This window comes from Canis lupus, chromosome 9 (genome assembly GCF_048164855.1).
Source record: "Canis lupus baileyi chromosome 9, mCanLup2.hap1, whole genome shotgun sequence".
Classification (NCBI taxonomy): Eukaryota; Metazoa; Chordata; class Mammalia; order Carnivora; family Canidae; genus Canis; species Canis lupus.
In genome coordinates this window covers 51,907,606-51,934,516 of record NC_132846.1, presented here as the reverse complement: position 1 = coordinate 51,934,516, position 26,911 = coordinate 51,907,606, and the positions used below count along the sequence as shown (strand labels likewise).

General features: G+C 40.1%; 1 protein-coding gene across 1 annotated transcript; it reads left to right on the top strand.

Annotated features, from left to right (window-relative positions):
- Window positions 1–10: 10 nt before the first annotated feature.
- ALKBH1 (alkB homolog 1, histone H2A dioxygenase) lies at window positions 11–25,936 on the top strand. The gene is made up of 6 exons (XM_072839515.1): window positions 11–227; window positions 3,089–3,197; window positions 6,697–6,859; window positions 19,523–19,613; window positions 22,938–23,131; window positions 24,753–25,936. Exons 1-6 carry the CDS (start codon window positions 45–47, stop codon window positions 25,180–25,182), a joined length of 1,170 nt encoding a protein of 389 aa, XP_072695616.1. The 5' UTR covers window positions 11–44; the 3' UTR covers window positions 25,183–25,936.
- Window positions 25,937–26,911: the final 975 nt, after the last annotated feature.

The following is a 26,911-nucleotide window of genomic DNA, read 5'->3' as shown; positions in this document are numbered from 1 at the left end:
GGGCACGCAATCTGCTTCCGGGTCAGAAGAACCCGGACGACGACATGGGGAAGATGGCGGCGGCCGTGGGCTCTGTAGCGACGCTTGCGGCGGAGCCAGGGGAGGACGCTTTTCGGAAGCTTTTCCGCTTCTACCGGCAGAGCCGCCCGGGAACAGCAGACCTGGGAGCAGTCATTGACTTCTCGGCGGCCCACACAGCCCGGGGCACGGGGCCTGGTGCCCGCAAGGTACGGACAGAGGAGAGGACCGCGCCCCGGGTCAGCTGACCTCTCCCGGCTTCTTGGAGGACCTTTAGGGCCCTGCTCACCTCTTTTCTCTTCCAGACTCTTAGTAATTCCCGCTCTCCGTGGGCGCGGAGTTTAATTGTCCACGAAGTGTCTCACTTTGGCGTGAAGAGCTGCGTTGCCGGCATCTCCACTCGGCCATTCCTGGCTGCGGCCTCAAAGAATGCTTGGGAATTGGTGTTCGTGCCTAACATTAAGTGTGCATTTGCATCTCTACTTTGATGTGTGTGAAAATCCATAAACCGTATTCGTAGATGTTAGGATAGCACTCAGCAGCTTGGGAAAAAAAAAAAAAAGAAAGAACTACGCGAGTTATCCCAGAATTGAGAGAGATCAATGTTAATTAAACCGTTGTCCATAAAACTAGTTCCTGTCGTCTCCGGGCCTTTTAGAAAGAGGGCGTTGAAAGATTGAGGTAATCTCTGCACTTTTGAAAATAAAGGGCACACGAATCCAAGCGCTGCCCATTATTTCTACCTTTCCCCCATAGAAAGTAAGAAAAGAAACATAAAGGATGACAGAGGGCACAGGGGAAATTTCAACTATACAATAATGCATAATTTCTTTACAACCGCTGTAACACTAGGAATCCCTGATCCCTTAATTTGCCCTTGATGTTGTCCACAGATGGCTGGTTGAAGGGTTCTTTCTAAGCTTAGTAACAGCTCGGAACAAAATTGGAGCTACAGCAATACCATGTTTGTCAAGAACTCCGCTTTCTAGGAGCTTCATTTGTTAGCAGAAATGGTCTTAGAGTTGTCAAAATCACTGACAGAAAGTTTGCACTCTAAGAATAATATACACGGACAGACCTTCAGACCCTCATTCAGTTCCTTTAGCCTATGTTTTGCTGCAGTGCTTAAATACTTACAGAATGAGGGTGCCTTGGTTAAGCATCTGCCTGGATTTCAGCTCAGATCATGATCTCAGTGTCACCAGGTCGATTCCCCTCCACACTCAGTGCAGAGCCTGCTTAAGATTCTCTCCTGCCCACCTTGCTGTGCTGACACTCACTCTCTCAAAAAAAAAAAAAAAAAAACATACTTTTTAGAATGTAAGCAAGCCTCTGAGAAAAGGATATTGTGTCTAGCACAGTATCAAACAGCACTCAATAAATGTCCTATCCATTGAGTATATAAAACTTAGTGCTTCTCCCTCTGCCTATGTCTCTGCCTCTCTCTCCGTGTCTCTGATGATAAATAAAATCTTAAAAAAAAAAAAAAAAGGGTAACTAGTTCCCCAGCTCAAAATGGATTGAAAGTAGCAAATTGGAGAAGTTGCTATGAGAGCAAGTGATGAGCAGGGAAGAAAATCATGGCTAACAGGCAAGGGAGGAAGGAGAACCTTTTTTGAAACACAGAGGTTTGTTTCAGCTTGGCATGGAGGTCTACAAACTTCAGATAGGAGGGTGTTGCTCAATTACAGTGGACTATTAAGTATAGTCTATTTAAGAAATAGTTACAAAATGTTTGAAATAAAAACATCTTAACCAGTACCTGGCTCAGAGTTCCAGATAACATTTTATTACAGAGACTGGTAATACACCAGCCACTACTTGGTATTTTTTTCTGTAAATCTCTACTCTTGGTGAAGTTAATAGGATAAGTGATCATGTCATTTTGGAAGAGAGCATTTGATGTATTCTAAGACAAGACAGACTCTTCAGAGTTTTTTTAAGATTTTATTGCTTCATTTGACAGAGCACAAGCAGAGGGAGCTGCAGGCAGAGTAAAAAAGAGAAGCAGACTGTCAAGCAAGTAGGGAGCCTGATATGGGGCCAATTATAGGACCCCAGGCTCATGACCTGAGCTGAAGGCAGACACTCAACCGACTGAACCACCCAGGCTCCCCTCTAAGTTTATTATTAATGGAAGAATAAAGAATACTTGTTTTATGAATGTCCTCTGTCTTCAGTGACTAAATATTGGATCCCTTAACCAATTTAATGAGCCATCAGTAAGATGCTCTTATATGCAAAGAAAACTTGAGCTCCTGAAAAGCTTAATTTCTAAGTAACTAACAAAGGCAAAAGCTCTGAGTTTAAATTTGAAGTTTCATCTAATCTAAAAGAGAATAAATATTCTGCTTTTAGCAAACAAACTTTCTAGTGTTACTGAAACAGTTATTCTGTCTGGTTGGAGCACTCTCTTCCAGTCTCTTAACCTCCCCTGCCTGTTGTTCCTCATGAGTTTGTTTAAATAGCAACTGTGTACTAGTGCCTTGGAAGCATTATGTTGGGCCACATTGAGGTGAATAGAATTCTGACAGGACATTTCAGTACACTTTTCACAATTTAGAGTCTTTTTTTTTTTTTTTTTTTTAAGATTTTATTCATGAGAGACACAGAGAGAGAGGCAGAGACACAGGCAAAGGGAGAAGCAGGCTCCATGCAGGGAGCCCGACATGGGACTCGATCCCGGTCTCCAGGATCACGCCCTGGGCTGAAGGCGATGCTAAACCGCTGAGCCACCCGGGCTGCCCACAATTTAATCTTACAAGAAATCCACAAAGCTGTGGTGTCATCCAAAAAGGTAATCTGGAAGGCCAAAATCATCCTGCTTCTCATTACTGCTTAATTTTAAATCACTTTCTAGTATTTGTTAGTACATAGATGAGAAAACTGAGGCTCTAAGAAGTGACTTCTGTAAGTCTTACATCAACCAAGTGGTAGAACTGAGTTTAGGAGCCCAGACTTAGGACTCCTAATTTTGCCTTATACCAGAAATATCTTCAGAAATTTGGAATTCTCAGAGCTGACCTGCAAAATAGCTTTAGCCCTCTGATTTCTCTTTCCTTCCTGTCAGGTGGTCAAATCTCAGCTGAGTGTGTCTTCTGTCAGTGACCAGGATGCACATAGAGCAGGACTTCAGCCAGTCAGCAAGTGGCAAGCCTATGGACTCCAAGGCTATCCTGGTGAGTGCAACTGACCTCAGAAAACAAAATCATTTAATCATTTGTCTAATTTTAGGGGAGGAGTTATAGTACATGAAAACTAAACACAAATATTTTACTCCCAAACTCCTTTTAAATTCTCCCTCATCAAAGATTTACATCTATTTAACACTCCCAAAAGTTAGGATAGGGGTCAGTAGTGCCTCCCTTACAGTACAGAAAGTGACACACCAGATACAAATAAAAAATTAGGACATTGATTCTGAGCTCCCTGCCACAACTCCAAACACCTACTCTGGCAGAAGAACTACATTGAATAATCGAATAATTCATAATAGTTGCTCTAGTCACAAAATATCTGTGTTCTCGTGTGGGGAAAAAACACACAACAACTTAAAAATTGTTGATATTAAGACTGAGCTTTTGAAAAGAACATTAGAGTTAATAGGATCATAAGTCCTAATAGGCTAAATAATCTAGCATTTTGAACTTCAGTAATATTGGGTAGCTCACTTTACAGATACAGAAATTAAGAACATAATGAAAAATGGATAATGTTTTTAATTTTTTTTTTTGAGTAACCTCTACTTACAACCCTAAGGTTGAGAGTCACATCATACTGACTAAGCCAGACAAGTGCCCTTATTATTATTTTTTTTTAATTGTGGGGCCATTGTAGATTAATTATTATGAGCTATTTAGAAAATACAGAAATACCTTATTTGGCCATATAATCTTTTATCTGTCATCCTTTTTCTTGGAGAGAACATAAAGTTAACATTGTATTTGTGATTTCAAATACGGATTAAAAGCAAGAAGAATTCCTAAAAAGAAATAATTAATTTTCAGGGCACCTGGGTGGCTTAGTGGTTGAGCGTCCTGGGATCAAGTCCCACATCAGGCTCCCCACAAGGAGTCTGCTTCTCCCTCTGCCTCTCTGTCTCTCATGAGTAAATAAATAAAATCTTTAAAAAAAATACTAATTTTCATTATGCCACGGGCCAGGTCTGTGTCATACTCTTAGTATGTTAGGACTACTGATGTATTTGTTAATAATATAGGACAGCATAATGGCTTCAATACTTACCTAAAAGCTGTCATGCACTTTAGTTCTTCATGAAAGAAGAGTCACAGCATGGCTCCCTGTGAGTTTGGATGAATGAGTGTGCATCACCAGTAGTCTTTTATGTACTTTCTGTTCTTGAAGGCTGCCCTTGACCTTTCAGGCCTATCTTCTATTTTCAAGGCTGTGTTTCTCTGTTCCTATGCCCTCTTCCCTTAACACGTTGTTCAGACTACAGAGTTTTCAACCCCACTTTGGTTTTCTATTGTCCAATATTAATTTTGAGGTTTTCTAGGATTTCACACAACTCACATTTTGTGAGTTCGTACCTCATTTTGTCCTTAGGGACTTCATTCTATCTTCCCTAACATTGTAAGCTGCATTTAATAAAAGTGCAATGTCCAGAACATGGAAAATGACAGTCTCCCCTTATTCAGACTTGATCCGAAGGATGGTGTTTCCTTCTGGATTCTGCTTATTGTGAAAGAACCTAAGTAACCACAACCTATCCTTATAAGAATGAGCAGGTCAGGGTCTGAAAGAAGAGTAAAACCTGAGAGGGAACCTGACAGCACTCAACATTTGAAAGGTTGTCATACACACAAAGGGATGGGAGCATTGCATACTAGTGGTTAAGGTTCTGACACCCAAGCTACCTGGGTTCAAGTCATCATTCTACCATCCACTGTGTGACCTTGGGCAAATTTCTTAATATCTCTTGGTCTCAGTTTCCTGATGCATAAAATGTGAAAAAGATGCTCACTTTGTAAGGTTTTTATGAAGATTAAATGTGAGTACATTAAAGTACTTGGGTCTGCCTAGCACACAGTAAATGATTGATAAATGTTAGCTGGAAAGCTAGAGGTATTTTTTAAAGACCAAGAAACTAATTTGGGGGTTGCTCTATGTGTCCCAATCTAATAAGATCAATGCATGAAAATTTAAAGGCAAATTTTAATTCAATAAAAAGAAGGCCAGCAGTTGTCTAGAGTAGATTGCTTTAAGAGGTATTCATTCATCTGTCTGTCACTGGGTCAGTGGTATCCAGTATTTGAGGGAATGTTATAATCTTTATTTTGTGAAATAATGCTGTTAGGTGGGTAAGTTGCTGGGGATTTTTTCATGTCTTTTTTTTCCCCTCTCAAAATATTGACAGTCTTGTCACACTCTTAAATTATTTGGAGAATTTTGCTAGTCATGAAATGCAAAAGTGGCAAAAACACTCAGAAACAAATGTTCTCATTCCTGTCCTCCGATTTTAGAGGAAGAGGAGCACCTTCTGTTCAAAGCCAGTCCCTTCACCTTGTTGATCCCACCTTCTTTAATCTCTTCCAGTTTTCAAGACCTTGCTCTGCTCCTTTCCCGTCTTTTTTTCCTCTCTGCTAGTTCTTTCCTCATAATCTGTAATCATGCTTAGACTTTTCCATACCCCCCAAAAAACATAAATCTACTCTTAAATTCTTTATTCTTCCATGACTGCTCCTCAAACTCGATTCCTTTCATACCCAGTCTTCTGCAAGGTGTTATCTGCATAAATCACTGCCGTCCTGGACAGCCCAGGTGGCTCAGCAGTTTAGCGCCACCTTCAGTCCAGGGCATGATCCCGGAGACCTGGGATCGAGTCCCACCTCAGGCTCCCTGCATTGGGCCTGCTTCTCCCTCTGCCTATGTCTCTGTGTCTCTATGAATAAATAAATAAAATCTTAAAAAAAAAATCACTGCTGTCCTTTCTCCAAGGGGCTTCACTAGGGACAGTTTTTCATCTCTAATTCTTAAGAAAGTACATAGTGTGTGTTTGTTGAATGTTTGATGAATGGATCCTTACCACACAAAGGATTCTGGGTAAATATTGTTATTCCTTTTCTACACGGGAGAAAAATGGCGTTAGATTACGTACAAGATCACAAAAGACCTTTTCAGCACACATGCTGTAGGTATTTGCATCATGCCATACTGAGCAGATGTACTTCACACTATTTCTCTTCCCTGTTCTGTCATTCAGATTTCAACAGGAGGCAGAAGTCACACCAATTATTTTAACTGAGAGAATTTAATATAAGTATTGTTAGACAGATATTAGAAAACAAAAAAGGCCAAGGGGGAACACTAAGATATCACAAAGGTAGTAATAGCAGGAAGCAGCTACTATCTTTGTAAATGATAAATACCTAGTACAAATTTGAGGGTGACTTGGCATTATCAATTCTAAAGTTTGCTTTGGAGTAACAGTTAATAATTGTGGAGTATTTATTTTTCCTGAGAATTTGTTTTTCTCTCTCCTTCCTCTGAAATTGGAGAATAGAAGCATATGCTTATAAATGTGGAAGCCATAAAGCATGAGCAAAAGGGGATGGGGAATAAGTAATAAAGTAGTAGGTATAAGGATGTCAACGAAAATAAATTATCTCAACTGACAGAGAATTTCCTTCTCTCCTTTTTTTCCCCATCTTTGGATAGGATTTATTTTCATCCCAAACCCCTTCCTCCCAGGTTACCAGTGGCACTGGGTGAAGCAGTGCCTTAAATTATATTCCCAGAAACCTAATGTATGTAATCTGGACAAGCACATGAGCCAAGAAGAGACCCAGGACTTGTGGGAACAGAGCAAAGAGCTCCTCAGGTAAGTGTTCATATTCAGCTTAGGTCACTGCACATCTTTAGAGGAACTACCCCAGAACAATGCAGTGAAATTAACTGACCTATTTTTCCTTGTTTCCATGCAAATACAGCACAATTATATTCTTTCCCCTGGGAACATTTGGACAAATGCTTGACAGTTACATTAAATTGAGATCCATTTTAAAGATTTCCTTATCATAGCTTGAATCTCAGATTCATCCTCATTAATCATCAGCTGGTCCATTTTCATTCAGCTTCAGCCCTTTTTCTAGTTAAAGTGAGTTCCAGCCAGGTAACCTGGCTGGCTCAGGTGGTAAAGCATGTAACTTGATGTTGGGGTTGAGAGTTCAAGCCCCACATTGTGTGTGGAGATTATTTAAACAGTAAAATCTGGGGCACCTTGGTGGCTCAGTCAGCTAGGCGCCTGCCTTTGGCTCAAACCATGATCTTGGGTCCTGTGATCTAGCCCCGTTTCAGGCTCTCTGCGCAGTGCAGGAGAGCCCCTCCACCTGGCTTGTGCTCTCACTCGCTCTCAAATAAAGAAATAAAATATTTTTTTAAAAAATAAAGTGAGTTTCTTTGAAGACTTAATATTCTAGAAAAAATTAACACTAAAAGCTCTTTATTTCTGCTTTCCTAGATGAAGTTAGGAATTAGTTAGTTAGTAGCAGTTAGTAGAAACTGCTACTAAGAATTTTATGGTAGGTCAGTTGTTCCTCATGAAAACTAATCTGTGCACCTTAATGTTGAATCAACCTTTATTCATTGACAAATACAAATATGTAAATAAATAAATATGTGTATGTGTGTGTATGGTGTTTTTTAAGTTTTTTAAGTCAGGTGCCCCATCATTCCACAAGTATTTATTGAAGGTTAGTTGTGTCCCAGGCATGATGCTATAAGCACTGGAAGTACAAAGATTCACAGGACACAGTCCTTGTATTCAGAAGTGCATAGTCTGTGGCAGGAATTCAATGTCAACAGGAATAATTATTATAATAGAGCTTAGAAAGTGTTAGGATAGGTGTTCAGAAAAATGCTCTGGAGGCCGGAGGGAGAAATAATTCCTCTAGGCAGAAAGAGATGTCAAAAGAAGAAAAAATTATTTTTTAATTGTATCTATTTCCTCTTTTTCCTCCTTCCATTTGAACTGGGTCTTCAGAAGCAATTAGGAGTTTTCCTGTCAAAAGCAAGAAAGCTGTTTGGGGTAGAGAAAGCAGACTGAGCAAAGAGGTAATATTCAAGGCAGAGTAAATTGGTCTGTGAAATAGCATAGGATATGGGAGTTCGTGTGTTTGTTCAACAAATACCTATTGAGTGTCCACTATGCATCAGATACTGTGCTTGAGTGTTAGAGATTCAAAGACAGATAAGACACAGGTCCTGCTTTCAAGGAATTTGTAAGTTAGTTGAGGGCAGAGACATAATTAAATAGTTTGGCAGGTACAGAGATAGAATTTATACGATATTATGGGAACAGTCATTCAGGTGGCTAGATTAGAGGTATTTTATAGAACATGTTTCCTGAAAGTGATGGATAGAATTGGTAAGAGATGAAGCAGAAAAGTTAGATTAAGGCCAGAGGATAAAGGGTTTAGTGACCTAAAGCACTAGGTCCAGAGTCCAATCGCCTGGGTTCACATCTCAGGTCTGCCAATTACTAGATGTATAAATTTTAGCAAGTTTCTTAACCTTTCTATGCCTCATAGTACTCCTTCCCTCGCTGAATAGTATGAGGATTAAACAAGGTAGTATGTGAGACATCTTTAGAACAGCCTATTAAAACCACTGTGCTGGCTTTGTGTATTTTATTTGAACTCAGGATCTCTAATAGTTCACTCTTCCTAAACTGTGTCTATACTAATTCCATAGGGGAAATAGAAGATTTCCTTTAGTTGAAACAGGCAAAGAAACCTAAAACTCATTGGTTTTCCTTTCAAGACTTCTTGGTCTGCAGGTTATGGGAAAGGCAAAGGAGCAGTGGGAAACACCCTCTGTAAGCTTTCAGTGACGTCTTCTTTAGAACTGAAAGTAAAGGAAGGTTATGGTTGATTGAAATTAGAAATATTAGAGTTTGCTGTTAAACCAGCCTGTATTTTCAAGTAATTGATTTTTTTCCTTCTGACAAATGACTGCATAAATCTGAATTGTCATTTTCTAAGATAGTTCAGATGAACCTCTTTAATAAATCATTCTCTAAACAGTGGTGAGGGGTTTTTGTTTTGTTTTATCTAGCAAATCAGCAAAAATAAAAATACGGTGGTCTTCTGTTGTCAAGGATTGGAAGAAAGTGATAGGCTCAGACATTGCTGATGGCATCAAAAATCGATTAGGACTTTATTTTTCCTCTTTCATTATATGATATATATTTGGATTTCCTCATTTGGGAACAAAGGGATTGGACTTGATAAGCCATTTCAGGTGGTTGGATCATGGTCAGAATCAACCTGGACGATACATGCTAGCTCTCCCCACTTTCCCAGAGCAAGTCAGAAAGAAAGAGGGTCTATCACTGAAGAAGATTAGTTTCCCTAGAGATTCTTATTATTGACCGTAACATCTGTATTGAGAGCTGTTGAACCAGAAGACCTCTAAGGATCCTTTCCATTTTAACTTTCTATGGTCAGAGGAGAAACTTTTTTTTTCCCCCAGAGGAGAAACTTTTAAGTAGGAAATGAAGAAAGACTTGAACTTAGAGGAAAAAATAGATCTGTTGACAAAATTAGGGCTATTTCATTCAGAGTTTATTGTGAGTGATAGTGTAGCTAGAGATTCTTGCACAAGACTATAGTAGCTAGGTATATGCATCTTTATTGCGGCATTGTTCATAATGGAAAAAATGAGAAACAATTTAAGTGTCAGCAAGAGATCAGGTAAACCAAGTATAACATACCACAGCAGTAGAATATAGCCACTGTGCAGCCATTCAAAGATCTTAAATCCAACTCTTTAGCAAATATAGTAGGGCTACCGTCATAATAAGTAAAATCGATTTTCAGCATCTCTGTCACAGCCACCTTAGACTAAGCCACCACCATTTACTGCATAGCCTCCTAGCCTGTCTCCCTGTGTTTGTTCTAATGCCTCTTCAGTCTGTTTTCTTCTTTTTAAGATTTTACTTATTTATTTGAGGGAGAGAGAATGTGCATGCATATGCGCATGAGTGGGGGGAGGGGGTAAGGCAGAGAGAAAAGCAGACTCCCCACTGGATGGGTAGCCTGCTACAAGGCTTGATCCTAGGACTCCAAGATCATGACCTGAGCAAAAAGTCAAAGCCACCCAGGCGCCTCTCTTCAGTCTGTTTTCTAATTAAGTGTAGGAATCAAAGCACCTCTCTTACAGTTTCTCATCTGTAGTACTGCAGTTCAGTTCTGATGCAGTCATTCAAAGTCGATAATCACAAGTTGAGAGCATGCCCTCCAACCAAGTCACTGTCACTTTTGACACCAGCCACAAGTTTGGGAGATCCCTAGCTACCCACAGTTCTGACCAACTGACTACAAACTGACTACAAATTATGCGTTCCATAACCATGACCCTCTCAAGTTCACAACTCACAGAATTCAGGAAAGCATTTGTACTTATGATTACAGTTTTATTATAAAGGATACAGGGGGGCAGCCCCCGTGGCTCAGAGGTTTAGTGCCACCTTCAGCCAGGGGTGTGATCCTGGAGACCTGGGATTGAGTCCCACATCGGGCTCCCTGCCTGGAGCCTACTTCTCCCTCTGCCTGTGTCTCTGCCTCTTTCTCTCTCTCTGTGTCTCTCATCAATCAATAAATAAAATCTTAAAAATAAATAAATAAGGGATACAGGGATGCCTTGGTGGCTCAGTGGTTGAGCATCTGCCTACGTCTTCAGTTCAGGGCGTGATCCTCAAGTCCCAGGATCGAGTCCCACATCAGGCTTCCTGCATGGAACCCACTTCTCCCTCTGCCTATTTCTCTGCCTCTCTCTTTCTGTGTCTCTCATGAATAAATAAATAAAATATTTTTTTAAAAAAAGATACAAATCAGGACCATTCAACAAGGAAACATGTAGGACAATGTCTGGGAGGGTCCTGAATGCAGAATTTCCATGGAATCAGGATGTGTCATTTTCCCATGAATCTCTCCCAAACTTAGTATTTGGTTTTTTTGGAAGGTTTCACTATTTAGGCATGATTGAATTATTAGCTACATGATTTTACTCAATATCTAGCCCCCAAACCAGCCCCTGAGGTTCATCTAACATCACTTGACTGAAAGCCTCAATCCCTCTAATTAACATGGTTGGTCTTTCTAGCTTGACAAGCTCACATCCTGAATTATCTCCTTAACTGTGGTCCTAGGGCCCACTGTGAAACAAAGATACTCCAATTCCTCCTGGAAATTTTAGGATTTAAAAGCTTTCTCCCCCCTGGGTGTTCTACTATATGTTGGCAAATCAAATTCCAATAAAAAGATATACTAAATAAATAAAAGCTCTCTCCCAAGAACCAGGGACAAAGGCCAGTGAAAATTCATTAATGCAACTCCATCACCTTAGAATAAATCAAAAGTTTTTACCATAGCCTATAAGACCTTGGTGAACCAGCCCCCAGCCATCTCTCCAATCTTACCTACTGCCATTCCTTTTCATTTATTCTGCTCCAGCTTTTGTAGCCTCCAGCTGTTCCTTTAAACACATCAAACATGCTCACATTATTGTACAAACTGTTCCTTCTACTTGGAAAGCTCTTCCTTTAGATAACCAATGACTTAGACCACCTGGGTGGCTTGGTCAGTTGGCCGTATGCCTTTGGCCCAGGTCATGATCTCAGGGTCCTGGGATCAAGTCCCATGGTGGGTTCTTTGCTCAGCAGGGAGCCCGTTTCTCGCTCTCTCTGTGCCTGCTGTTCCTCCAGCTTATACTCTCTGTCAAATAAAATCTTAAAAAACAAACAAAAAAAAAAAAAAACTAACCAATGATTTGCTTCCTTCAAGTCTTTTGGGTGTTGTCATCTTATAAGAGACGATTCCCTTATCATTAAATTAAAAATAGTCTGCCATTTTCATTTACTCTTTATCGCCTTGCCCTCTGTTTTTAGTCTTCAGTGCTTGGTAATTACCAAATAAATATTGTGGAATTAATTAGTGGGTTCTTTCTTATACCTTTTGAATTTTGTGAATATATTATCTATTCAAAAATAACTTTTTAAAGAATAAGACAAGGGGACATATTAATTCAAATAAAGCAACTTTGCTTTCTCTAACCCATGACTTAGCTTGTGAAATACTTTACATTCATTTTTGTATGTGTGAACGCTTTTCCCATTAATATCCTCAGTGTGGACACAGAATTAGTCCCTTCCCTTTTCCACTCCTTTAAGACTCTTTCTGATGCTGTTATAAGCACTTGTTATAGTGTATCCAGTCATGGTGCCCTTCTCCCTCCCATTGCCTGTCATGCCCCTCCTCTGCCTCAGACCTTGAAGTGTTTGTAACCTTGATGCCTACCACAGTTCTTTGTATATACTAGAAAGCGCTTTTTAAATATTATTTTAAATTAATAGCCCCTTGCTGAATTTGAGAAGGATCAATTAAAGACTATATAGTACCTTTCCATCTTATTTTCATTAATTGATTAAATAATATACTTTTGTATTTTAGGAAATATCTGATGGTAAGAGAGATAGGAAGATTAAAGTCCCTGCCTTTGAGGAAGGGACTGTTAAAGGAAGAATTTGGGTACTTACCTACGGAATTTAGAATTTACACCGAAGCCTGTAGGCAAATAGAAGTTGCAAGGCGTACTATAGGGGCACAGTGGAGGGAGAGCCTGAAACTAGGAAAAAGATTTCCCTGAAGAAGTAAGGTTAAACTGTGTGTGAAAAAGCAAGTCGGAAAAATCTGCCGTACAGAGAGTAGAATAGGAGAGAAGAGGGCATTTTAGTAGAGAAAACTGTATGGCCAAAATTGAAAGATGGAGGGTAGGGCACCCTATGGGAAAAGATAGGAGGTGAGACTAGAAAGGTGAGAACCAGAAAATGTAAGGGGGGGTTGCATGCCTTACGGCAAGTATGGGCTTTATCCTATAAACAGTGGGAATTCATCAGATTAATAACAGATTTTTCACTTTAGAAAGGTAATTTTTCTGGCAGTGAGGAAAATGGACTGAAAATACAGTCATTGCAAAAACACAATAAAAAATTTAGCTTGGGGCACCAAGGTGGCTCAGTGGTTGAGCATCTGTCTTTGGCTCAGGTCGTGATCCTGGGATCTCTGTATCTCATGAATAAATTTAAATTTTTTTTTAATTTAAAGAGAATTTAGCTTAAAAGCCATACAAAAAATGATAAAGGCCTGGAAAAGACATTGTCAGCAAGGCTTGGTGACCAAGAGATCATAAAAAAGAGACAAGTTAAGGATTATCCACAAATTTATTGCTAGCACTTCTAGGGTAAAAATGGGGTTTTATCCCAGTTTTATTGACGTAATTGACATAAAACATTATATTAGTTCGAAGTGTACAACAATTTGATATGTGTATATTGCAAAACAGTTATTGTGGTGAGTTAACAACAGTTACCTCACATAGTTAGAAATTTTTTTCTCATGATGAGAACTTTTAAAATCTACTCTCTTAGGAAATAACACAATACAGTATTGTTAACTGTAGTCACCATGCTGTACATTAAATCCTCAGAACTTACTTATAAGTAACTGGAAGTTTGTACATTTTGACCACATTGTCACCTCACCCATACCCACCCACGCTTACCTTTGGCAGCTTCCAGTCTTTTCTGTTTCTACAAGTTTAGATTTTTTAGATACCACATGTAAGTATGATCATATAGTATTTGTCTTTGCCTGTTTGACATTTCACTTAGCACAGTGCCCTCAAGGTTCATGTCACAAAGGTAGGATTTCTGTTTTTATGGCTAGATAATACTTGTATTATGTGTTGTGTATCACATTTTCTTTATCCCATTCATCTATCAATGGACACTCAGGTGTTTCTTTGTTTTGGCTGTTGTAAATAACACTGTAATTATTTATGTAAAACTGTGAAGGTTCCTCAAAAAAATGTTAAAAATAAATAAATAAATAAAATTTTTTCGAAGATTAAAAAAATTAGGGATCCCTGGGTGGTGCAGCGGTTTAGCGCCTGCCCTTTGGCCCAGGGCGCGATCCTGGAGACCCAGGATCAAATCCCACATCAGGCTCCCAGTGCATGGAGCCTGCTTCTCCCTCTGCCTGTGTCTCTGCCTCTGTGTGTGTGTGTGTGTGTGTGTGTGTGTGTGTGTGTGTGTGAGACTATCATAAATAAATAAAAATTTTTAAAAAAGATTATAAAATTTAAAAATAGGATTACCAGAAGATTAATAACTCCACTTCTGGGTATATATCCAAAAGAAACAAAATCACTGTCTCAAAAAGATATCTGCATCTCCATGTTCATTTTAACATTATATATATTAAGATTTTTAATGGAAATAGGATTAGAGGAGAAGGAGCAGAGATAATCCTTAGTGTAGTTTAAGGATTCAAGTTTTTGAAATACCTGTGGAGTATGCAGATGGAGATGTCCAGTATACCTTTGGAAATAGGGAACTGAGTTGGGAATGAAGTCAGAGGGAGATATGGGAGTTACACATAAAGACCATAGTAAAGTGGGGTGTGCAGCTGGCTCAGTCAGTAGAGCAACTCTTGATCTTGGGATTGTGAGTTCAATTCCCATATTGAGTGTAGAGATTACTTAAGTAAATAAAAATTGTTTTAAATGATTGAAAAAAATATTTGGGACACCTGGGTGGCTCAGCGGTTGAGCGTCTGCCTTTGGCTCAGGGGGTGATCCCAGGGTCCCACATTGGGCCTGCTTCTGCCTCTGCCTATGTCGCTGCCTCTCTATCTCTGTGTCTCTTATAAATAAATAATAAATTCTTTAAATAAAGAAGAAGAAAGGGGGATCCCTGGGTGGCTCAGCAGTTTAGCGCCTACCTTCAGCCCAGGGCATGATCCTGGAGACCCGGGATCAAGTCCCGCATCAGGCCCCCTGCATGGAGCCTGCTTCTCCCTCTGCCTGTGTCTCTGCCCCCGCCCCCCTCTGTGTGTGTCTCTCTCACGAATAAATAAAATATTTTTTTAAAAAATAAAAATATTTGTAATAGGATTTTTAAGGCTTTTTATCATAAACAACCTGAGATCTTTTCTGCCTGAGTACTTTTGCTTTCAGTAATTCACTACTGTTCCTTGAAACAAGGAAGGAAAGGAAATACCAGCACTTAGTTATGAGACAGGAAAGGAAATACCAGCGCTTAGTTATGAGACAAACTACCCACTACACAAAGAGTGGACAAGCAGGACAGTTCATTTCCACCCAGCTAGGATGCAGGTGAAAGAAGCATTATGGGATGTGATTGTGGAGAGAAATACCAGCACTTAGAGAAAGCGCTTATCCATGACAGAAAGTGAGCAAACTGCTATCCAGGGGAGAAGGTGGCCAGCTTGCCCATCCGTCCTCCTGCTGGTGCCTAGAGCTACAACAAGGGCAGGGAGCTTAGTGTTTTTCTCTTTGTAGTAAGAACCAAGAATCAAGGTCATACTTGCTTGAAAACATTCTTTTGGATAATTGGATAAAGATTCAAAGTTAGATGCCAGCATATCCTGCGCATTCCTTAGACTGGATTTGGCAGCTCTGTTGGCACTGAGCCTTCTTGGCCACCTTTTGGACAGGTCGGGTTTAAAAAGAGAACAGCGTACTCTCTGTATTAATCCATCAGTATTTCCTGCTTGAAGGTCATCTGGGAGTGTGTTAAACTTGGTTTTGGCCTTAAACAATTCACAGTGTTCGAGAGTGAATTTTTTGGAGTCTTTGTTACCCAAAGGTCACAGGGACCAGAATGGTCCCCAAGTAGTGCTAAGACAGGAAATGGCTAGTGTTGGCCTGCCCTGCTCATATCTTGAAGGCAAGTTTTATAATGTTACTTTCCTACCAGAAATTCAATACAAAGACAAAAATTGAAATTGTGTTATCAAATAGGAAGTGACAGGTGGAACCTTATATCTACATGGGTCTGACACATTACACAAAATGTGTATTTGTGTGTAGAATCATCCTCAAAATGGTGCACCCAGTGATCACAACTTTTCTTTTACTATACAATTTTTTTTAAGATTTTTATTTATTCATCAGAGACACAGAGAAAGAGGTAGAGACACAGGCAGAGGGAGAAGTAGGTTCCATGCAGGGAGCCCAATGCGGGACTCCATCCTGGATCCCGACCTGGGCTGAAGGCAGCGCTAAACCGCTGAGCCAGCCAGGCTGCCCTATTCAAGTCTTTTAAGCTTTTTTTTCCTTTTTGTTAGATGGCCTGGGCTTAATGTTTTTACACCCTTGCACCAGTCCCCCTCAGTAATACAAGGCAAAGCCCAGAGCCTTCCTTATAGTGATACAATTAAGGCAGAAAACAGATCTTTTTTTGGTTTCCTAAGAACAAAATTTTAAATATATGTTACAGGACGATTCTACTCATGCTTGGTGATTACTATGATTTTGACAATTTTCTTATAATTCCATAAACCTGTGTTAATTATAATAGTGTATGCCCTGTTCTTAAGGAATTTTAGACTGACTCTTGATGTAAAAGCAGTTTGGTGATGCCATATCGAATGTCTAAATACCATCACCTTCTGAATTATTTTTATTTTTTTAGAGGGGGAGTTGGGAGAAGGGGCAGAGGGAGAGAGAGAGAATCCCAAGCAGGCTCTCTGCTCAGCACAGAGCCCAATGCAGTGCTCGATCTTACAACCCTGAGATCATGACATGAACCAAAATCAAGAGTCAGATGCTTAGCCGACTGAGCCACCCAGGTGCCCCCTGAATTATTTTTAGAGCTGCATTGTTATATTTGTTTAGATCAATCTAGTTTTGATATAATAATTGTATGAGTTCTTCATCAAGAATAAAATGATATTTTTATCAATCTAGAAATATGGAAAGTATTTTTTTTTTATTTTAGCTAGAATAGTGTTTCTCAACTGTCCCTGGTTCAGCAGCATCCCCATCTCTTGAGAACTTACTAGAAATGCAGATTCTTAGGCTCCATCCTAGACCTGCTGAATCAGAATTTATAGGTCTGGGTCTAGCCCTGTTAGTTTTAACTAGGTGATTCTCCTGAACATTAATATTTGGAAACTAAGTTGGGTACATACTATTAGCCACAGTATTCACAGGAGTCTAGTAATGAGAGATCATCCTTATTTTTCCATCTCATAGCTACTAAAATAGATTATGTTCTCCAGAGGGGATCATCAGGGAATTCTTTTATTTGTATCTTTAGCCAAAGAAACATTGGTAGAAGTCAGGTTGTGTTAGTAACTATGCATTCCTTTTTTTCCCCCCATTTTTAGTTCCTACACATAGAAGATGTAAATAATGAATGATGGTTTTACATGGTAGCTGTTCACATCAGCTAGCTGTACTCACTGGCCACACATATATAGTTTCCCCTAAATTGCTAATCATGTCTTGTGCCAGGTGTCCCCCAAGACCACACCCAAGGTTGGTGATTGACCAGGAGGGTTCAGCACATAGTTGTCCTCGTAGATAAGATTTATTCCAGTTCAAAGAATCCAAAATTAGTGAAGGGAAAAGATGCATTGAGCAAAGTCCTGGAAAAACCGGGCTCAATCTTCCGGGGTTTTCTCCCCGTGAAGTCACACAAAGTATGCTTAATTCTACCAATAACAAGTTGTGACAACACGTGTGAAAGATTGTTTATGAAGCTCAGTGCCCAGTCACATAGTCTCTGTGTGACACATTCCAAATTCAGACTCTCAGAAGGAAAGCAGCTGTGTAACATAAACCATATTGTTTTGCACAGAAAGTTTAGGCACAGTGAGCAGCAGTTCTGGGAATGACATGAACCTCCCCAAATTCCAAGTTCCAGATGCCTGCCAACAACCAACCTTGTAAGCAAGCCTTTCAAAGGATAGCATTCAGATCTGCTCTGCCTCTTTTCAGCACTGCTCTCCTTAGTAAACCAGTGTTGATACCATTCCTTTTAGCAACTGGCCTTGATGTGTGTCTGTGTCATGATGTCCTAAGAATGTAAACTCTGTGAGGACAGATAGGATCTATTATGTAAACGCTGTCAAACATCAGGACGAGTGCCACTTACAGTATGAACCTCTAATTAAAGTCCTTTGCTTCTGCTCATGTGGTATGCTTGTATTGCCCACTGAGGCCTTAACTGATTAGACAGCTAACTTTGAGCTCTCCTTTTTCTTAATTCCAGTGGCCCTCAAAATCTCGTGCTATTCAGTTCAGTACAGATTTCATATTGCCTTGAACTTTCCCTTCATTTTTTCTTATACTTATCTGTCATCTCTTGTCAAAATATGAACTCCTAAAGCAGACTAATCTTTTCTTTTTTTAAACAGCAGTGGTCCTTGGACCAAAAAAAAATTTGATCGATTAATGATGCAAATTACATAGCATTAGACTTAGCATTCTTGTATTTTTAGATATTTAAAGGTAAATCAAAGAAGCTTCTTTCTCTTTAGAAAAAGAGTAGTTAATCCCATAGATTTGATCAGATAAGATGTAATTACAGAAAGGGCACCTCTCTGTTTTACAGAAACCTCCTGTATTTGAACAAGGAGATGTCAGAAACCAAATTAATTACAGAGGTCCTTAATTGTTAGCTAAGCCTCAGTTCTCTAAGCTATGTCATACAGGGTTGAAGAAGTCATGTTAAACCAGTTATTTTTGATTGTATACAATGTATATTTTGCCAAAATTTTTCCCCAACCTGTAATTCTGGGAAACCACCAGCATTATAAACATAGTGATTGCTATGATTAATCATACCCTACCTACTCCTAGCAAACCAAATGGAACATGTTCTATTAGCCAAATTTAAATTACCCATGGTGCCCTTGGTCCCATTTCCAATGGATAGGTAAAGATATTTCTGTTTTCCTTTTTTTATCATTATTGCCATGCTGGAGACTTGCCATTTAAAATTGATCCCATTCAGCAAAGGATTTAGAATCAAGGTCTAAAAATTAGAAATGCTAACATGGGAGGAGGTGCCTGGGTGGCTCAGTCAGTTGAGCATCTGACTCTTGATTTTGGCTTAGGTCATGATCTCAGGGTCCTGAGGTCAAGCCCTGCATCCACCTCCCTGTTCAGTAGAGTCTGCTTGGGTTCTTTCCCTTTGCACCCCCCCTGCCACCACACACATAAACGCACGTGCACCCATGCACATTCTCTCTCTCTCTTTCTCTCTCTAATGAATACATCTATATAAATCTTTCTTTTTTTAAAAGATTTTATTTATTTGACAGGGAGAGCACATAGGCAGGGAGAGCGGGAGAGGGAGAGGGAGAAGCAGGCCCTCTACCAAGCAGGGAGCCCAAAGCAGGGCTCGATTCCAGGACCCTGGGATCATGACCTGAGCTGAAGGCAGACGCTTAACTGACTGAGCCACCCAGGCACCCCAATCTATAAATCTTTTTTAAAAATGCAAACCTGTTTTTTAGTGTTTTTATATTTTGATCAGTTCCTTTGTTCTCACTTCCTCTGTCAAGATCTTGACTAATAATAACTTATACCAAAGAATACCAAATTCCATCATGCAAAGGGCAATTGCTGTCATTGAGGTGAATAAATCTTCTTTTGCCCCCAATCTTCACAGGTATAAAGAAGTGAATAAACGGAGACCCAGAAGTTTACTAGAGAAGTTGCGCTGGGTGACCCTAGGCTACCATTATAACTGGGATAGTAAGGTATGCAGATTTCCTTGTGAATTCCATGGTCTTTTGCTTTTACACTCCTTGGGCTCAGGAGATTGATGTCTTCCTGGCCAAGCTTTTAAAGTATCAGATTATCAATTTGTGAGAGGATCTTTCATTTATCTCTTAAAATCCTCTTGATAACAATGTCTCAAGAGGAATGAATAGTTTCTCTGAAGAGAAAATTTCTTCTCATATGCCCTTAGGTCATAATATTTCATCAGAAGTCATTGGTGCTTTCTCTAAATATGTTTCAGGGATAGATGTTTCTTTATTTTTTTTTTAAATATGTATATTTCTTTTCTTTTTTTATATATTTATGATAGGGACACAGTGAAAGAGAGAGAGGGGCACAGACACAGGCAGAGGGAGAAGCAGGCTCCATGCACCAGGAGCCCGACGTGGGATTCAATCCTGGATCTCCAGGATCGCGCCCTGGGCCAAAGGCAGGTGCTAAACCACTGCGCCACCCAGGGATCCCTAAATGTTTCTTTATTGCATTCAAGAGCAATTCTCGATTAAAACTTTTATTTCTGGGATCCCTGGGTGGCACAGCGGTTTGGCGCTTGCCTTTGGCCCGGGGCCTGATCCTGGAGACCCAGGATCGAGTCCCACATCAGGCTCCCTGCATGGAGCCTGCTTCTCCCTCTGCCTGTGTCTCTGCCTCTCTCTCTCTCTCTCTCTCTCTCTCTCTCTATGACTATCATAAATAAATAAAAATTTAAAAATAAATTAATTAATTAATAAAAACTTTTATTTCTGTTATTGTTTAATGTTTGCTGAGCTTTTATTTTCTATGTAATATCTGTTTGGAGTAAAATAATGTCCATCAACTCATAAAAGATACCTTTGCCAACTATATAAGGTCTGAGCAAGACACAGATGGGAAAGAATGTCCTACAGTTAACAAAGTTCTGTTTTGTTTTTTTTTGAGGTAGCTGCTGCTTTGCTGACCTCTGTGCTTCTGAAAGTGCCTCCTTTATCACAGGCAGCCTAGTGCCTCTTGTCTGCATGAGATGTTTGCCACCAAGGAAGGACTAATTCTGAAAATAAATTGAATAAACCAATTAGTAGAGATCATCTTCCTACTAACTCGTTACTTTCTAAAAGTTCCATAGTGGGGATCCCTGGGTGGCTCAGCGGTTTGGCGCCTGCCTTTGGCCTAGGGAGTGATCTTGGAGTCCCGGGATCGAGTCCCATATCGGGCTCCCTGCATGGAGCCTGCTTCTCCCTCTGCCTGTGTCTCTGCCTCTCTCTGTCTCTCATGAATAAATTTTTAAAATCTTTTTAAAAATATAAAATAAATGATTTAGAATATAATAGATTTAAAAAGTAAATGAATAAATAAAAATTCCATAGTTTCAGTCAACCCAGCTTATTAACAAATATATTAACTACTTAAAATAATGATGAATGTCGCACAAAAATGTTCATGGTATAATTCTCACTTTCAGTAATGCAGATTCAATGGAAGACTGGATACCTGTGTTTGGGGAAATAGCCAGGTGATTCTCTCTGGGTTAGCTGGCCCCAGTGTGAATCTGCCTTCCAGGGGATAGTGCATTCCTCATAAAGGAGGGTGCAAACGTCAGACACTTAATGTCCACATCGTGATTACAGCAGTGCCCGGTTGTTCTGAGCAGTTAAATGCATTAACACAATACATGTTAGTTTATTGTTTTTTGTTTTGTTTTGTTTTAGTTTATTGTTTTTTTAGAATGTTATATTTATTGTCAATACTGTTATTCCTCAACGACTTAAAGTTACTCTCATTTACTAAGAAAAATGTGGAGTGAAAAATTATCAGAAACCCTGAATGAGTAATCAGAGAAAAGGGGAAGAGAAGTAGGGAGATTCGTGCGTAGACTGTCTGGACAGGGTTGAAAACCCACAGAGGTAACCTAGTTCTGGAATAGCAGCTCTGAGTAGTTCATCTTTTGGAGGACTGCCTTGAAGTTCTCTAGCTGTATCCTTAGTGTTGGGAAATTAAATAGGAACTCTTCTTATGGGCAGTTCGGGAAAAGAAGGAAAAAATAAAACAAATTTCATCTGTGAGGAGGCTTGGCCATCCATCAGACTTTTCACAAAAGTCTTCCTTAACCTTAAGTGAAAGCTTGCTTCTGCCAAAGTGAAGACATGATCTCCAGGGCTATGGTTCTGGTGCTACAGTTGGAGTACCTCAGGGCACTAGTGGAGATGTGAGACAGGAGACAGGAGTGGGTTTGCTAATAGGTCTGAAGTTGTAGGGCTGAGGGAACCATGAGAGCAGTAGCAGGACAGAGGAGGGGCATCAGGCTGCCAGGCTAGGCTCACCCGAGCCAGAGCAGGCTGCACCCTCGTGTACATAGGAGACCGCCACCTTGTCCTTCTCCTTGGTTGCTGGATTTGGTAGAGAGAATGAGTGTTCTGCCCTTTGATTTGTTTTGTTTTACTTAAGAGAAAAAGGATATTTGTGATTTCTACATGTTAAAAATAGACATTTCCAGAAGGTAAATGCTGAAAATTACTTCCATTTTAACATCCTGCCTTGACTGTAGTCTAAGTTTCCATTTAGATGTTTTGAGCATGTCATCTCATCAGACTGACCAATAAAATGGGCAGCAAGCCATGTTATGGGCTGAGGGCCCAAAATCAAACTGGCTATCATATTTGAATTACTTTCTTTATTTTTCTTAAATAAGTTTTGTATTTTAGAATAGTTTTAGATTTGCAGAAAAGTTGAAAAGATAGTACAGAGTTCCCATAGACCCCACACCCAGTTCTCCCTCTTATTAACATTTTACATTCTTTTGGTTCCTTTGTCTCAATTAGTGAACCATGTTAATGCATTATTTCAATAGTAATAGTGAAGTCCATATTTCATTCATGGTTTCTTAGCTTTCCTTCAGTTTTCTTAGTTTTTAACTGATATCCTTTTTCTGTTCCAGGATACCACTTTACAGTTAGTCATCAAATACCTCTTGGCAGTGACAGTGTTGCGTTGCTTTTTTATCCTATGAGAATGATCCTATTTAGGATGAAAGTACACCAAAGAGAGACTTAGTAATTGCTTCATGACTCCAGGCAGAGAGAATTTGTCTGATTTATCACTGCATAGCATAGTGCCTATCATGTAATAGGTGCTCAGTATTTTGAACATCTCATTATTAGATTACTGGATGCCTCAAAAACAGATGGATAAATTATGTTATTGTCTTACATGTAAGTTAAATTTTAAAGATAGATAAAAAATATTAAAGTTAGATAATTTAATGCCACAGTTTCCTGTTTTCCTGAGATCATTGTTTATTTTTCTTATTTTCCCTACTTTTATCAAAGAAATACTCAGCCGATCATTATACACCTTTCCCTTCTGACCTGGCTTTCCTCTCAGAGCAAGTAGCTGCAGCCTGTGGATTTCAGGGTTTCCGAGCTGAAGCAGGTATCCTGAATTACTACCGATTGGACTCTACACTGGGAATCCACGTAGACAGATCTGAACTAGATCACTCCAAACCCCTGCTGTCTTTCAGGTAAGCTGGTTTGAGATTACTTTCTATTACTTCATACCTTTTTCTAAACCATTTCTAGCTAAGATAAATAAAAACAGAGACTTTAAGAAATGGTTGGACTCTATAGTCTTTACTTCTGGGTGTCTTAGCAATGATATCATAAGTAAAATTAGCCTTGTCCTGAAGAGTAGTAACCAAATTACAGTTAATATTTCTGTTTGGGCAGCCCGGGTGGCTCAGCGGTTTAGCACCGCCTTCGGCCCGGGGCGTGATCCTGTAGACCCGGGATCGAGTCCCACGTCGGGCTCCCTGCATGGAGCCTGCTTCTCCCTCTGCCTGTGTCTCTACCTCTCTCTCTCGCTGTGTGTCTCTAATAAATAAATAAAATCTTAAAAAAATAATAATAATAATAATATTTGTTTAAAATGCATGGAATCTGCCTTTTGTGTGTGTGTGTGTGTGGTTTTTTTTAAGATTTTTATTTATTTATTCACGAGAGACACAGAGAGGCAAAGACACAGGCAGAGGGAGAAGCAGGTTGCATGCAGGGAGCCTGACGCAGGACTCGATCCCGAATCTCTAGGATCATGCTCTGGGCCGAAGGCAGATGTGTAACCACTGAGCCACCCAGGTATCCGTGCCTTTTGTATTGAGAGGTATCGTCAGTGTCTGTGGAATAGGCAAGTGGAAGGCTGTAAGGTGAAGTGAAGCAACCTTTTTTGGAATAGGGAAGAGTAAAGCAGAGAAGCCTGAGTAATGTACTCTCCTTGTCTCCCTAAACATAAGTTTAAATTGGGCAAAGTGCTGTGCTTGTATCACACAAAGAAAGTGCCTGAACAGTCTTTTATTAATTGCCTTATCTTTAAAGTGAGCAGGCATGGTATAGGAAAGGACTCAAATAATTCATTGGAAGGCTTAAATCTTAAAGATTCATCTTACAAAACTTATATGGGTAATAGTAAAACTAAATTTTTAATCTGCTTATTTAACTGCTTCAGGGGGATCCCTGGGTGGCGCAGTGGTTTGGCGCCTGCCTTTGGCCCAGGACGCGATCCTGGAGACCCGGGATCGAATCCCACATCGGGCTCCCGGTGCATGGAGCCTGCTTCTCCCTCTGCCTATGTCTCTACCCCTGTCTCTCTCTCTCTCTCTCTTTCTCTGTGACTATCATAAATAAATAAAAATTTAAAAAAAAATTTTTTTAACTGCTTCAGATTTTATTTTGTAGCAGTCCTGTGGTCTTTGAGCAGTTTGAGCAGCAGATCATGGGTTGTTCACTTATAGACACGAGCCAGAAGAGAAGGGTCTGAGCACAGTTTTAAAAAGAGGATGCCTGGGTGGCTCAGTGGCTTGGCGCCTGCCTTTGGCCCAGGGCGCGATCCTGGAGTCCCGGGATCGAGTCCCACATCGGGCTCCCTGCATGGAGCCTGCTTCTCCCTCCTCCTGTGTCTCTGCCTCTCTCTTTCTCTCTCTATATCTATCATGAATAAATAAATAAGTAAATCTTTTAAAAAAAAAAAAGGATGTGAGAGCAGTAAGTGCCAAGCTGAAATGAGAAAAGAAGGCAGTTGGCAGTAACTTTCCAAGCCATGGTTAGTAAAGGAACTGACTCTTGTGTATTGTTGTACTTATTTTATTTTAGCTTTGGACAGTCTGCCATCTTCCTCCTGGGCGGCCTCAAAAGAGACGAAGCTCCCACAGCCATGTTTATGCACAGTGGTGACATCATGGTAATGTCAGGTTTCAGTCGCCTGTTGAACCATGCAGTCCCAAGAGTCCTTCCAAGTCCTCAGGGGGAAAGCCTGCCATGCTGCCTGGAGACGCCTCTGCCGGCCGTTCTCCCCAGAGACTCCGTGGTACAACCCTGCTCTGAGGAGGACTGGCAAGTGTGCACCCGCTACTTGAAAACTGCTCGTGTTAACATGACTGTCCGACAGGTACTGGCCGCAGACCAGGACTTCCCTTCAGAACCCGTGGAGGAGAATCAGAGAGACCTCACCCTGGAAGGATTCTGCCACCTGGACGATGACAGTAGCCAAGTAAAACGAATGAAGCTCGACCCTGACAGCTGAGACTTGGAGAGCTGGTTCCTTTACTCAGGCAGGTCTTACGGTGAACGACCACGCTTTCTTATATTGCCATAGACTTTAGCACCAAGACAAGCCAAAAACAGACAGGGAGCAACTCATCACTGATCACAGTGTTGCCTTGGAACGCATCCTGAAGAGTAAAGCAGTTGGCCACTTTGCTCAGAGACATGTTTGACATGGTCCAGTCCGGTTTGATGTTGCCACTAATGTATGGGATAAGTCCAAGGAGTTCTGACCTTCCAGAACAGTCTTCCCAACCTCTGCTCTTACCTGTGAGGGAAATAGAAGTGAGTTTCCATGTTATTGGAGCCTTAAATACCTCAGATTTTATAAGTGGGAAACTTGACACCCCTCCAACTACCCCATCTAGTGATTTGTGGTAAAATCGTGGTTCCAAGAACCAGCCATTAATCTCACCCTCATTCTTCCAGCCATCATCAAAGTCTGATCTTCTGTCTTCTCTGGCCTTCACAGAAGAATCCTATATATATTAAGACAACGGAACTAAAAACCTCATCTCCTAAGAAAGAAATTAATCACAGCTATCTCTCTTGCCTAAAAGATAAAATATATATAAGCCCAAGGAAAGAGGGGCAGTAGTTTCTTCAGATTTCTTTTAGGTCTAAACTCTTCCTGTTGGCTTTTTAATGCAATTTTAATTGTTGGATGAAAAAAGCCCCAAGGGTGTTCGGTAACTGTTTTCTCCATGAATAAACTTTCTCTATCTTAAATTAAAGATCTGTATCAATCTTTGAGGGTTAGCAAATCTGGGATTAGTTTTTACTTGCTGCGTTGTTGCTGCTGTTGAAGCCCTCCAGCTGCTTCTGCCCTGCATCATCCTGCTCTGCCCTAAGTATTCTCTGTGACTGTCTCACAGAAGAGAAAATTCTTTGATATTCCAGTCACTGCTGTCTTTTGTGATCGTGGACAGCTTGGAAACTGCATGAAGTACCAAGTTTTAATCTTCATACCCCTACCAGCTTAACTCACCATACCCCTAGCTGAGCTGCTTTACATTTCTCTGGGCCTCAGTTTCCTCATCCATGACATGAAGATAGTATTAACTACCATCTTCCTAGAAGGATATTAATATTTTAAATGTAATAGGAATTTAGAGCTCCTTTATAACAAAGTGTCAAGCTTTTATTACTACATAGGGCCTTTTGTTTGTGTGGACGACTGGCTGAAAGCCACTTGGATACCTGCTGCTTGAGACAAGACTTGCCAAATCTGCATTTCTCTGTCTTGCCTTTTTTCTTCTTAGGAATATTGCATATTGAGTTCATATTTTGATACTTGTTTTTTTTTTTTTTTTTGGTACTTTTTTTTTTTTTTAAGAAACGGAAATTAATAGATTCGTCCCTTACCTGTAAATAGCTAGGTTCAAAACTTAGTTCCGTGATGGGAAAATTTTATATAATTAAAATTACCATTGGAAAAAATCCCTTAAATTCTCCATAGTATATATTGTATGTGACCCATTGGAAACCCACATATTGTCACTTAGCAAATCCAGTAGGTCAACCTATCCTTCAGCATTAGAATAGTTTTCTCTTTAGTCAATTAGGTATCAGATAAAGGTGCTGACTTGTGTTTAGAAAACACTGTGGTACAAAAAGTACTTACTTAAACTGTAAACTAACACTTCATGAAGTGAGATATATGTGCTGTGAGAAGCATGTAGAGACAGGCCAGCCAAGAGAAGAGCAGA